At 37.8% G+C, this 14,751-nt stretch overlaps 1 protein-coding gene across 5 annotated transcripts in view; it reads left to right on the top strand.

The window, feature by feature from the left end:
• The window catches only part of RBM33 (RNA binding motif protein 33), a 95,063-nt gene that overhangs the window by 28,490 nt on the left and 51,822 nt on the right, over window positions 1-14,751 (top strand). For 4 of the 5 annotated variants that reach the window (XM_042816462.1, XM_042816461.1, XM_042816464.1 and 1 more), the window contains exons 8-10: window positions 1,693-1,898; window positions 3,730-4,024; window positions 9,394-9,452. In XM_042816462.1, coding sequence (XP_042672396.1) covers window positions 1,693-1,898; window positions 3,730-4,024; window positions 9,394-9,452 — 560 coding nt within the window. The remainder of the gene's footprint in view (window positions 1-1,692; window positions 1,899-3,729; window positions 4,025-9,393; window positions 9,453-14,751) is intronic. The other variant, XM_042816463.1, reaches the window with a different exon arrangement.

The raw sequence follows: 14,751 nt of genomic DNA, 5'->3' as shown, positions 1-14,751 counted from the left end.
GGCAGGTACTAAAGCAGAGGTGCTATTTCATAAGAATATCTGGTGTGACTATAAATTAAGAAATTTTTCTCATTGCCAGCATGCACAAATGGCATAGGAAACGTTATGGCAGGTATTGGGATTGTAGAGTGTCATTTTGCTGCATTCTTGGACAGTCAACCAGTTTTAAACTTTTAAGAATCAAAGAGCCCCTGTTTTCTGTATGTGTCGGATACCTCTGAAAATTGGGGCACGTGAAATGGCAGCCTTTGCAGGTCCGTTGTACAGCTGGTATCTGTAGCTCAGTAAGAACAGCTGAGTCGGTGGGAATATGCTGTTCTCAATCTTTTGTGCCCTTCTGTCAATCCTCCATTTCAAAGACTAGCTGAGATTACTTATAAAGATGTTGAAGGTGGTGGGTTAAGTAGCTTTGTCTGTTACACTTGCAAGAAATATTAGCATCATATTAGTGTCTTCAGCTTAAGAGTGCTGTCAGATGTAAAATGTTTTTATTTTCATCTTCTTATTTTGCAGTATTAACAAGTAGCTGTTTTATCCTGGAAACAGATCTCTGTGCCTCGCCTCCTTTAAGAGGAGAATTCTTAAAAATGGAAAAATGGAAATGTTGCTCTGACTGCCATTCATGTGAATTGAAAAGATGTTTTGTTTTGTTTTTTTTTTTCCTTTTGGTCAGGAGTGCATTTCTTGTAGAATCACAGAATCATAGAATGGCTTGAAAAGGACCTCAAAGATGATCTAATTTCACTTCCCCTGCTACAGGCAGAGTCAGCAACTACCAGACCAGGCGGCCCTGAGCCATATCCAGTCTGGATGTAGACTATTTAATTTTCCACTGTTAAATGTGAAAGTGAAGGTTCTCACTGACATGTGGTGAAATGCTCAGCTGCCTGCTTGGGTTTAAGTTTTTCCCCTTTAAATAATGGATACCTCAAGAGTGGCACTGCTGGAGGTGTCATGGTGTTTGGTGATTCTATTGTAGACTTTCTCTACATATCCAAGTAATTTGATTACCTGGCCCTGTTACTGCATAATTTTCTTAATTTTATCAGCGTTGTTTCAATTTTTAGCTAAGTTTGGCAGACTTCATTGAGTACCATCTGTTCTCTGGTGTTTGCTCGTGATGTGGGTTGGGTGTGTATCAGACTTGTCAGTGGCTGTATCAGGCTTGAGCTGAGCACTCAATTTGAAGTGTGCTCTGAGTGGAACTTGGGAAGTACTGCTGGTTCGTCAGCCACATCAAATGTACGTAAGTAGTTTCACAAAGTAAAAATGCAGCTCACTGGCAGCAGTGTCCTTCTTTGGAATATGCCCATGTGCAAAACATTCTTTGGGTTGAATCTCTTTTTATGGAAGGCTCAACAGATCCTTGATAGTAAAGATTGCTTGTGCTTTTATTGTGTCGCCTGGCATTTCTGCAGATACACGAGAGGAAAAACAAACCTTTTAGTTCATGTTTGTTTCAGTCACCTGCCAGTTCTTTGCCTGTGCAACAGACACAAGTGCGTGTGCTTTTTTCCTTTTGGAGGCGTCATTAATGAAATGTTAGCATGTCACCTGGAAGAGATCAAAGTGTCTGCAAATTCTTTTAGTTTCAGGGATGTTTCTATGGTTCTAGCATTGTTTTTTTTCCCCGGTATTTTCTGTGCTTTCAGCTTGAGGTTAATTTTTTTTTTCCATCTCTTTTTTTAACAGAACTTTCTGCAGAAGCCAAAGCAGCATTACTTGAATTTGAAGAAAGGGAAAGGCAGCTTAAACAGGGGCGATACGGCTCAAGGAGAGGAGGGCGAAGAGGAGGCTCAATTATGTGCCATGGAATGGGAGAACAAAGGAGAGACAATGATAGGGGAAGAATGAAGGATCACAGACCTGCACTGCTGCCAAACACACCATCAACAATGGTACCTTTTAATCCTTAGTATTCTTTGGACGTGCTTTCAGGAAATGATGGAGAGAAGGCACTCTAAATCACATGTCTTTATGAAGGTGGAATATATATTCCAACATACACTTCTTACTCCTTTGGTGTTCTGTTAGGTCAAACGAGCTTTGAATAATGTGATGATTGTAAAAGCATGGGGTTAATCCTGTTACCAGCCTTGAGGAATCTATAAGCTTGCAGATGAAAATCAAATTTTTACTCAAATACAAACAGGCAAGGCAGTAGAGACCCTGACTGAGCATGGAGGAGAAAGATAATTCCTCTGAGATAGGTGCAGTATGGGGATGTGTTCAGTCCGTGTTACAAGTAGTAGCTTAGTAAAAATAAATATAAAGTAACTCAGGGTTTTTGTGGAACTGTTTTTTCTTTTTGTCATACTTTGCAGCTTATAAAAATTGATTTGTATTTCCACCATTCTACTGTGGAATCAAATTGAAACAAAAGAATCCCACCTAGACAAATTAATTCCGTAGGATTTTAATTGAAATTTATCTTTGTTACTGTTATTTTTCTGCTTGTACTTTGTATCACAACTAGAAGATGTTACTTTTTCCATCCAGACAAGCAATGTGTAGGATCCAGGGGCATCCCAGGCTTGCTTTTCTAACTGTTATGGTGTACTGGAAACTGACTTGTAGAACAACCTCAGTGTATGCCTTTGCAGGATGAGGTCATTTGTATTAAACAATGAGAATTTTTTCCAACAGCAGTAACTGTAGGTATTGTTCTGTAGCAGGAGTTGGTGGATGGCTCGGTGGTTGAAAGCCCTGCCAGAGGAATATTTTGCATTTTTAAAACTGTGAAGATGGAATCATTTTTTTTTCCTGTACTGCTGCACTCTTTGCTACTTATTCTGATCTTCAATGTTGTAAACATTTCTGTGCTAGTCATAATATCTTGTGCGTTCCTTGTAGCTGCCTTGCTTGACGTTCGTGACTGCTGGAAGAAACAGATGTGACATGTCTTTATTACTAAAGGGTTGTGTGCTTGATTCTTCTTGCACTGTGATTTTAAAGCTCTGGTTTAGAGCTGACCTGTAGTATCAGTGAGTTCAGAAGTAGAAGAACGAGTGTCTCTGAAGGAGAAACTTGGTTTTTATTATTTAAAAAAAATAAAAAATGAAAAATAAAAAAAAAAGAAAGAAAATTGGCTATTCATGTTTGAGATACTCAGCAAGAGACTTGTTTTTGTTTTGAAAGGCATCTTTGAAGCAGATGAACATTTTTTCTTTCCAACAGTATGAACAGATATACTGCACTGATAGCTCAGGAGTCTGTTTAATTTATTTTGAGTTTTCTTCCAGCTGTTAGTTCTGTCTTCTCAGGCTCTTATACATTAGGCAAAAGTTAGTGGATTTGCTTTGTTACTGGAACTCATCACATACGTCCTAACACAGCTGATGGCAGCTTCCAGTGATGTATGCAAACCTTAATCTATGAAATGAGGAAGTTTCACCATTTAAAGAAAAGCAGAAAAACAACAACAAAAAACCCCCTTGAAGATAAATGCGTTCTTACAATGTTCTCAATGTGTGTACATCCCTGCAGCACTGCTGTTCTCTTGTGAATTTTTTTTCTTGCTCTTTGCTGTTTTCTTTTTTGTGCTGATGTCTCTTCCTTTGCTTTCCTGTGCTAATTGATCCATTTGATTTGATGATATGGGAAAGAAGTTTTTTCCATTCATATTTGGCCTTAGTTGTGTTTTCCAGAGGTGTCTTATTTTTGTGCTGGTTTATGTCAGGTTTTGTGAACTTTAAAGCCTATTGACTTTGTTCTTTTGTCTGACTTTAGACTCATTCACAGAGGTTAATTCCAACACACCAGCAACCTGTTAGGAGTCTGTTCCAGCACCAGCAGCAGCAACAGCAGCAGCAGCAGCAGCAGCAACAGCAGCAGCAGCAACAGTTACAATCTCTGCTTCCTTTACAGCATCAGCATCATTCTTCTCCTCCTCCAGGGCTACATATGCCCCCTCAGATAGAAACACCTAGAATAATGATGACTCCACCGCCAGTGACACCTCAGCAACCGAAGAACATACACATAAATCCCCATTTCAAGGGAACAGTAGTGACGCCTGTACAAGGTGAGCTTTCTGAACGCAATCATTAGTATGTAACTCATTGTTCTTTGCTGGGGATGCAACCATATTTGTTTACCACTTCATGTAAATGTGCTTCGGGCTGATTTTTTTTTTTCCTTAAATATTTTGTAACATTAAGCAAGGTGGTGTGAAAAAGGAAATTGTACAGAAGAAAGAAAATACAGTGATGTAGTATGTCTGCTGTTGGACTGTGGCCAGCAGGGATTAGTAAATCCATTTCCACTTCTTTATCACCTTTGCTTCTCCAAAGCCTTCAAAGACCAATAAAACTGTAAAGAGAATGTGTTTTAAAAGTAGCAGATGTTGGTCTTCAGTACCAGGTACATACTGCAGTTTAGAATTCCCTATATCATTCTAAGTTCAGCCAAGGATTCACAGAATGACCACCCACCTATTTTAGTGAGAATATATAGAATCATAGAATGACTTGGGTTGGAAGGGGCCCCAAGGATCACCAAGTTCCAACCCCCTTGCCCTAGGCAGGGCCACCAACCTCCAGATCTGGCACTAGACCAGGCTGCCCAGGGCCCATCCAACCTGGTCTTGAACACCTTCAGAGGCAAAACATACACAGCCTCTCTGGGCAGCCTGTGCCAGCACCTCACCACTCTCTTGATAAAGAACTTCCCCCTGACTTCCAATCTAAACCTTCCCTCCTTGAGCTTAAAACCATTCCCCTTTGTCCTGTCACTGTCTATCCAAGTAAAAAGTTGATTCTCCTCCTTTTTACAATTCCCTTTTAAATACTGGAAGGCTGCAGTGAGGTCTCCTTGTAGCCTTCTCTTCTCCAGGCTGAACAAGCTCAGCTCCCTCAACCTGTCTTTGTAAAATAATTACATGAAGGTAGTCTCTGAACTATAATTGTATAATTGTATAATTGCTTTGTGAAAGGTACCAGCTGTAGTCCTCACATAACAGTGTGTATGTGTTCAATTTTCATTCAGTGCTGCATTTATGATTATTTGATTGATAGTGTAGAAGTGTATTAGAAGCACACTTTTTCTGCCACTTGACACAAAGGCTCTTCGGGGTACACCGTTTAGGACAGCTCTCAGCAGGCAGAACTGTTAATATTGCTACTTATTTGGAAAGCATTATCTTTAAGAGGATAAAGAAAAGGCTGATTTGTGATTGAGTCTAGACAAAACAAACGAAAGGTCAATGTGGGTGTATCTACCTTTAGGTTTTCTGGTTTTGTTGGTTTGTTTTTTTTTTCTTCTTTAAATTAGCAGATCTCCAAGCCTGTATTACCTTTGCTTCATTTGTTTGTCCAATGGAAGGCAGGAATTTGGCATGGTAGGATATTGCCAGCTGTTAGACACCTGTTAGACTTCTTGCAGTTGGCTGTGCAGTAGCTGCTCCACTAAGATTATTTCATTTTTTCCTTTCCAATGAAATCTGGTTCTTATGAAATTAGGTATCAGGGCAGATTATCTGGGAGCAGTTTGAGAAGTCCTTGAGTGTTGGATGTATGCCTTCTGTGAATTTTACTAACATTTCCGAAGCAACAATTCTTGTTTTGTGAGAAGCAAAAATAGATTTTAGACAATTCTAGATGCCACTCTGTTCTCCTTCTGGAACAGTCCATACATCTTGTGTAGCTGTGTTGAACAGGTTTCCTTCTGATGGAAGTAATGGTTACTGGGGATTTTTACTTTTGCCTGATGTCAGAAGTATACTAGTGTATGTTATCTCCTTTGTCTGAGTTTTTTCTGTCATTGTTATGGCAGTTATCTCAGTCTGTGGCACCTTGGGCATGCTTAGGGTCTGCTTTTGTCTTGAGCGTGGCCTTATTCTGTTCTTTTTAGAACTTACAGACTTTGTGTGCACGTTCATTTCTTCACTGGTAAGGTTAGTCATCCTCTCTGAATGAGCAGCTCCAGAGAATGATTTTTCAAATGGTAGAACACCTGCATGTCAGCGAGTAAGGTCTTTGCTATGTTATTGCTATGTGTTGATGGCAATTGGTTCATAAAAAACACTTCGTGCCACCCATTTTACTAAAGGTTATTGAATGTTGCTGCTGATAGATGTGCAGCATACTGTTAAATGTAACTGTAGAAATTCTAGTGATTTCAATCTCTTTATTAGTGAGCAGTTAGCTTTCTGCAGCGGCTGAGAACAGTGGCCATCTCAGTCTTAGCACGTAGTAGTGGAGTTATGTTGCATGAAAGTGTACATTTGCACATAGAAGGAAAACATGTGGGACATCGTATGTCTTTTCTAGGGAAGATGAGCACAATTCTAAAATCTTCAGTGGAATTTGCACAGTAGGATGAATTTTTAAGCAATCACTGTAGGCAGATGGCAAATAGAAATTCCAGTGTAGGGATAACTGTTCTAAATTTCTTCTTAATACCGAGCAAGAGTTTTAGTACTCCAGCTTGAGGCCCCAGCAGAGAGGCACTGGTAGCTGAGAGTACAAGCATGTTTGACATGCAGCAGCATTCGTTTTGAGGTAACAGGAACTGTGGAAGAGATGAGATTAATTTCATGTTCTTGATGATATCCAGCCAATTCTCAACTGAATCTGTTTCCAAACATGAGGTTTTTTACTTATCAGAGAGTGCAGTCAATGCAAACTTTATTTGGGTTTGGTTGTTTAAAGTGTGATGCCAGGAAGCCAAAATGCCATGTCTGGAAGTGCATGGTAGGTACACTTGGGTTCTGTTAGTTTTAAGTGTGCTGTTGTTTCTTCACATGGACTGGCATTTTTTTTTGCTTCTCTAATTTTATGTCATTAATATATACTTACATTGTCACACCAAGGGTATGTGTTCTTACTCGCAAGCCATGGAAGTATTCTTTCTCAACATTATTTTTGGCTTTTCATCTTGAAATGTGCTCAGTATATCAGTGTTTTCTAAAGTAAACTAAGATCTGTGAATTGTCATGACACTTTTATTTGAAGAAAACAGCATTTCAGATTTCTCGTAGCCATCAGCTTTAGCCAGAGTGAGTTGAAGCACTCCTGAAGTATCCCCTTATTGGCTTATTTCTTTGTTCCAGAAGCAAATCTTCAATCTCAGTTCAGAAAACAAGGAAACCAACCAGCAGTTGCTTTGTGTCAAGCCAGTTTTCTCAAACAAATTTCTAGTAGTTTTTTGGTCTTAGAAGCTTCATAAACGATTAAGAAAGGCTCAGTCTGTCAAAAACCTTAAGTGAGTGTCTATTGCAAGTACTATTTGTTAGCATTCAGTTGTATCTTTTGTGGCATTTGAATCCCATGTCTTGCTGTTGATTGCTTGTCATAATTTTTTTCTTCTGTATCCTATTTTGTAAATTATTTTTGACTTATTAGAAGAAATTTCTGGCTGAGTGTGTGTCCAAATTTGAGTATGATCAATTCACAAATACCAGAGGATCACATGGTAGAAGTAGATGTACGGTGAAATAGCCTGTGATTTTAGTACTGAATATTTTTTTTTTTCCTTAATATTTATATCACAAATAACTATTTCAAAGCTACTGTAGTGCTGCCAAAATTGATAGGAGCTATTAATGAGCAGCTTGTGGCAGCTCTGTGAATTTTCATGCCATTTACCTTTTTGAAAACTGTTTTATGTCTTGGGAAAAATTACATTATTATTCTCATAAATTATCAGTATGGGAACGGCTTCTTCATCTTTACAGATAAAGCCTTGAAATTGACAGCCATAGACAAATGACTCCTCTCAAAACAGCATCTAGCAACGTAATACTGCGTTTGAAACGTAACTTTCAAACCTGTGCAAGATGTAATGTAGGGAAAATGAATCCTTGTTTGAGAATTCTCTGCTGCTTTAGCAAGTGACTGGGTGCTGGAAGGGCAGTGAGTTTGAACAATCTTTCAGGGGTATTAATTTTGTTTGTTTAAAGGAACAGATGTATCTTTATGCTCCTGTCAGAGGCAGGATACCAAAATAGACCTGAGTCGCCTGTACAGATGACAATCCTTTGCATTTATTACCTTATGTGATTTTATTTTTTTTCCTGCTGCTCTGACCTGAGCTATTTCAGTTCTAGGTCTGTCAAGAGCTTGCTGTCAGTTTTTTCAGGTGGTGATGATTGTATGAAATTGGCAGATCTTCATTAGAAGCCATGATGAAACCATTGGACTAATCCTCTCCTGGAACCTGATGCACAGTTTGCACCTAGTCCTTCAGAGCTGACATGCACTGAAAACAGGTCCTGGTGCACTAGCTCCTGTGCCTGTATTACTGAGGAAAAATTCTTGAGGCATTTTAGCTAAATGTGTTGCTGGATGCAGCTAGATCAGTCTTATAAAGTTGTCAACATCAGTATTTCCCCCCGTGTGGGAAAATAACCTTATTCATAGTTTTTAGTAAGTGAGCAAGTACATTCTGTACTGTTTGATTGCTTTATATTTATATTTTGTATCAGCTACTGTTTGATGCTTTATATTAACTTCAGTACGTCTTTTGTCTAGCACTGATGTGTATTTACTTTAATGATTGATACAGTTCAAAGGAAGGTAGGAAGGAGAGCCTACAATGAAAAGAGAAAAATCTATCATTATGCTTTGTACTACAGATTCCAACAAAAATTCAGTCTCCACAGTGATCCCACAGTAGTTACTTTGTGTTATACCATAATTTTGAGTGGTGGTTTTGGGTCATATTTTTGGGGATCAGTTTATTGAAACAGTATTACATGGTCTGTGTTTGTCTCCTTGAAATCCTATCTCTGGAGAAGTTACTTTTCAAGAAGAGGGTTCTTTTAATTCTTGATGTCTCTTTATGAAGCAAAAGATATCACCAGTTCTGTGATTACACAGACAGATTTTACTTGCATTCACCATTACAGTGGGAAAGCCAGATGAAGTAGCTTTTGCTTACTGTTAATTGCTGCTGCCTGCCTGCCTCATTGTACCCTCCCATGAACAGTGATTTATGCCAGATAGATTTTTCTTATGCCTGTATTTGCTGTGGGAGTAGGTGGTGACACTGAGACATACGTAGGAAACGAGGGGCATTAAGTGGGGAAGGTGAATTAATCATGTGTCCTTCTATTTGAAACATGGATTTATTGTTCAGAGTCTGTGTCAGCTTTGTCTGAGAGACATCTTTGGCTGAATACTTACTCTGTTTTTTTTCTTCCCTGAAACAAGAAGCAATCTAATTCTGGAAAATGCAGAATTAAGTTATGTAAATGAACTAGGAGAATCCTAATTGCCCTGTTGCATGTTGCAGGAGAGGGAATGGTTGCTTGAATTTAATTGTAGGAACTGTTACATGTGAGGGTAAATGTAGCAGATTTTAATCATGGCTTCTTATTGGTACTTCTTTTGGAAATAACAGCAACAACTGTTAGGTGAAACAAATGGTGTTAAAAGGTGCTTCTTGTTTCAGTGCCCTTGCTGCCAGTTCCAGCCCAGCCAAGACCTGCTGTAGGACCCCAGAGATTTCCTGTGAGTAGCAGCTGTTTCTTCTTCTTTGATATGGATAAGCATACATTTGCAAAGAAATATTAATATAGCAAATAAAGGCTGTTCTAGTGAAATATAATTTTAAGGATTTGTAAATATTGACAATACACTCTGCAGTTGAAAATGTTTGTTAAAAGCTTAAGGTCAATGGATTTTTGAGAGTAGAATTAATTCTGTTTAACTGTAAAATTGTTGAACCAATCTCTCCAGTGGGAGAGGCATGAATGCATCTTATCTTAAGGAATATGGGCTTTATTTTATTACTTGAGTCTTTCTGTATGAATAGAATCCTTACTTTATTTGATATAATAAAAGGCTGTTTGAAAAACATCTGAAAGCCTAACAAGCAGTATTATTTCTGTATTTTAAAAATCAGAAAAATTGCATTTTTATCATTACTTCAGACATTTAAATGCCTTTAAATTATTTTATTGGAAAAGAGAATGGGCTTGTGTTTTTGCATGTTTCTACCTTCCAAAACAAACAAGATGCCTAACAAGATACCTAACTACTTCATGATGATCATTTTTACTTTTTTTATGAATGAAGAAAAACGCCCTTCTTGATCATTTTTAATTGATATTTCACAGTTCTGTTGTCGTGAAGTTTGAATTCAAGTGGTTTGTAGAGTATCAAGATAAGAATAAATAAATAAATATATAGTACAGTATTTCCCTAGACATTTTTAGCTAACGACACATACATTGTTTCCTAAACACACACAAAAAATGGTTCTTTGTTAATGGTTGTGGTGTGGTATTGCACAGTGAATTACTTGCACAGAGGTCAGATGAATTTGAAAACAGCAGATTTTGGAAACCTGCTGTGACTTCTGATTGCTGTGTGCATACTAGGTTGCTTCTGATGCAGAGTGTTTTTAGACACCTAGGTGAGTAACTGCTGTCCATACTTTGTAGAGTGGCTGAGTTTTCAAATTATCACATTTCCTCTATAAGACTTATATAGTAAAACTGCAGTTTCATCAGCTTTATCCATTACATAGTTTCAGTGTCAACGTTTTAAGTGCAGGTAGCTTTCTGTTCAGAAATGCTGTGGTTTTAAGAGGAAGTTCCCTTCAGAGGCTGTAGTATTAAGCAGAAACCTTATTAACATTTTAGAAGTATCTTGCCTGTGGTTTCCTTTGACATTAACTTGCTTGTGTCAATAAACACAATTTAGTATTAAAAAGAAATTAAAGGACAAGGAATATCTGTAAAGGCATTGTAATTGACGTCTTTGAAGTATGTTTACATCAGTGTAGAAAAATTGGAAATTAATTTTTTTTAAATTGACTGTGAAATTAGATTTTAATTCTGTTTACTTTTGTTTTTGAAAGTTGACAAGTACTCCAGCCTCGCTAATCTTGTGTGCACCCATTTTTTAAATGGAATGAAGTCAGTGAACGTTTTTAGTACGACTGTTGTTCCTTTTGCCTGAAGGAAAATACTGACTAGTTCCTGCCATTTTATGTAAGCATTGTACTAGCAAGGAGTCGATGTAATTTGCTTTTATTAGGAGAAAGAAAGCTTTAACTGTAGAATCCAGTGTGATTTGACTGCCTTGAGTGTTTTTTTCCCCTTCGGCTAGTAACCTGCTCTGTGGCCATGAGAAAGGTGCTTAATCTCTCCATGACTCAGTGGTTTGTAAAATGGGTATATGTTCTTCCCTTATGAAGTCCTTTATGAATTTTGCATAGGTGATCAGTTAGGATTAGGAATTAAGTGTCACTGTGTACAAATGATGTTTGTTTTATTAAATGTAGTACGTTTGTTCTTGAGCTGAGCACAAATTTACTTTGACTTGGATGTTTTATCTTGCAGAACTACCTTTCCTTGCTTTGTTACATGTCAAACGCTGCTGTGTTGTTATAATTCACTTGTTTATGTAGAGATGTTGACTCTTAGCAGTATAGCAGTGGTTAGACAACTTTGCTGACAAGCCATTTGAAAAAGATCAAAGTAGTGTTCCAGGCTGCAGTGTATTCATGCTTTTTCTCATTATAAAAGGAGTCTCTGGGTATGCAATCACTTGGATTGACTCTTGTTTTAGGATCACCTGATTTTAAGATAGTAGTCAAACAGTCTGCTGGTTGCTTTGTTTCTAAAAACTCTGGAGTTAAAGATATTCTTGGTCTTCTTTCCCCTATGACTTTGAACTGAATGTTTTGTTTGGTTGAATGTGGCAGAAGTGAAAATGTAGGGGAGGGACCTACAAGTGCTGATGCCTTGTCTGAAAGAAAGATAGCATCTGAGTTCCTGTCTCATCTGGTGGAGACTTGGGAAGTCTTCCCAGAGAGCCCTTGTGTGCTCCACTTGTGAGAGCATCTTCAATCAGAGCAACTGCTACTCAATTGCAAGTCATAAATCCATTGGAAATCAGGTGTTACTAATTTAGGGCTAATGAAGTGACTTGTAACATGTAATGGTTAATTCTTAAAACCTTTTGCAGACAGATGTAATTGAAGAATGAACAAAGTTGTAATGAACGTGTTAGCATATTGGTTTCAGTTCTAAACTAAGAAATAATGTAGTACTAAATTGGGTAATGTTGATCAGAACTGAATTGTCTTGGATGTGGGACAAATTAAATTCACCGACAGCCCTCAATCTAAATTTTAATATTTCAGGGTAAAGCATATTGTTGAATTATTTCTCACTTAAAGCTTAACTCCTTGTGCTTAGAGAGGAAGTCTGGAAATGACACGATGAAATTAATCCAGTTGTTTTGAACTTATTTGAACATTTAAAGTAATCTTGACTCAAATAAGGAAGTTGTCCATGTCTTACTCTATAATGATTCAAGGTGACTTAGTCTTAACAAAATTTAAGAGCTGTAGTTTACTAAGTAGGACTGAATAAATGGTGGATATGAGATATTATATGAGTAGCTGAGAAATGTGGTAAAGTTGTGCTGACTTGGAAGTTAAAGACTTGAGTTCTGCAGAGGCTTCTGTGCTCATATGAATCAGCTCTCTTCAGATGGCTGTATTTAGTAGTAATTCAGACTTCAGCTGTAGTTGATGTCAGTGTTTCACCAGGTATTTGAGTTAACCTGGAACTGTGCAAGTGCCAATACAGTGTTTTCTTTAAGCTGTTTAAAGAAGAGATTAAGCTAACATCTTCAGCTGAGTGCTTTTGGCGGTGTTGCTTTAAATATCATCTAAAGCCTTCTATTTAAAGCCGTAAAATGCCTTTCTCTGACTTTCTGTCCCAGTCAGTGTTTCTCAAGTAACAATGTTTGGGGACTGATCTGTTGGAAAGAAAACTCTGGAAGTCTTACTTATAAACTGTTGCATGGATCTCCTGAGTTTTTCACATTTTTCTGACCAAGTTAGTAGTTCTTATGGATGTTTCAGTCCAGTTATGGGACTTTGTTATCCCTCTTGTGTAACGCTTGTGGTTTCTGACTGGTGGTAGTTATTTATCTAGGATAATTTTTTCTTCATTTACTGTTTTCTGTAAAGAAGAGCAAGATATAATAAAGTTTAAAAAAATTAAAAAGAAAATAAAAAAGATATGGAGGAGGAGCTTCTGAGCACTCTGTATGTGGGTTGCTGCTAACTGACTGTTATAGAGGCCAGATCCTTACTTAGCATGAAACTAACAAAATAATTTGCTTATGAATGGCAGTTTTCAGGAGCTGAGATGATGGTGCAATTCTTTTCATCTCTTATGTGCTTTCACCAGCACATTCTAGTTTGAAATATTCCAAGAAATTGGAATGCTAGATATGCCTGAAGACTTTTCCTTCAAATATTTATTTAAGTTGTATTTAACTTAACACGAAAAGGAATTTCACGTGTCATTTGTGTGCAGTTTTTCAAGGACATATAAAAATGGACCAAGTGTCATTATGCCAATTTTGGGATAGAGTGTGACCGAGGGAGAATGTTTCCATTGACAAAATTCTTCAGTTGGATACTGTGGACACAGTGAGGATCCCTGGCATCCAAATTTGAGGCTGCTTTAGGATTTTTGGTGTGAAGAGGACCTTGTGGAGAACCTGCCTCACAATGCTTTAGGCAGAAGAGAGGAATGGTGTCTTCAGGTTTGGGCTGTTTCAGTTCTGTCTTTGTTGCCATTTGATATCTGAAACCACTGCAGAGAGAGCAGAGCCTGGGAGCTGTGTGCCTTTTGCAAGGAGAGTTTTCAGGGAAGTTGGATGAAAATTTATTCAGCTTATTCAGTTCTTATCCTCCTCACTCTAGCTGTGGTGAGAGCTGGGCAAATAACCACCCTTCAGACCCATTCCTTTAAATTTGATCCTTCTGAGTTTCAGAGCTGGAACTAGGAATGGTCTGAAGTGACATGAAGCAAAAAATGAAGCTGCGCTGTTCTCTGCCTGGCTGACTTACGCCACGAGGGCTTTTGAGGTGCAAGAAGCCTTTCTCCTTTGATAGGACACCTTTTAGTGCTCTAGATGCCTTTCAAGTAACTGTTGAATTCAAATCTTAAAAAAAAGTTGAATTATACAGTGTATAAATTGCGTCTTATTCAATATAAAAATAAGACCTTAGTAGAGCAGCTGTCCTCGGGCTCTAGTGAATATTCTACATCATGAGTCTTTTTACTTCCAAGCGGGTTTTTTTTTTTTTTACGTGATTTGCTCTTGGAATTTGCCTTTGAATTTTATTTCAAAATGGTCCTCATCCCAGAACACCTGAATATTTTTGTTAAACTGCAGAAACCTTAGTAAACGTTTTTTACATTTTCATGGAGTATTCAACTTCATCTCCAGTATGTCGTTGTTGTAAATGGCTGCTGGAACAGAGAATTGGTTAGCTGTTTTGAGTCATTGCTGAAACCTTCAGTTTGGCAAATTTTCAGCTTTGAAGTTGTTTGAAATTCAGATGCTTAGAAAACACTTCTTCCTTTTAATTTGTGAGAGATGCAGTGCCCAGCTTTGCTGTCATTGATTACTGTCCTTAATTTTTGCCATTTGCTTGTAGAACTTTAGCCAAAAAGTATTAATGTTATTTGATTTATAAGAGATATGTTAGAATATGATCTACTTTTTTATTTTGTAAAATAGCTCTTGAGCTGACCGTATCTGCCTGTAACACTGTTTCAGCCAACTTGGTCAGTGTAATGGATTTCACAATGGACCTTGGGCTGTGAGTGTACCTTTGCATAAATGCCTCTTACAGTCTGTGCAAGAAGAAATTTACAGTGCTTTTGGAAACAAAACTCCTTGCAGTAGTGTTTCATGTTTGTTGTGGAAAATTTATATAGGAAGCTAATGTTTTTCCAAAATTTCTAATTTGGTCATGGATTATTACTCC

Source organism: Centrocercus urophasianus, unplaced genomic scaffold (assembly GCF_019232065.1).
Source record: "Centrocercus urophasianus isolate 14NV4802_14NV808 unplaced genomic scaffold, USGS_Curo_1.0 seq_16, whole genome shotgun sequence".
Classification (NCBI taxonomy): Eukaryota; Metazoa; Chordata; class Aves; order Galliformes; family Phasianidae; genus Centrocercus; species Centrocercus urophasianus.
Note: the sequence above shows the minus strand (reverse complement) of the source record. Positions and strands in the feature narration are given on the sequence as shown.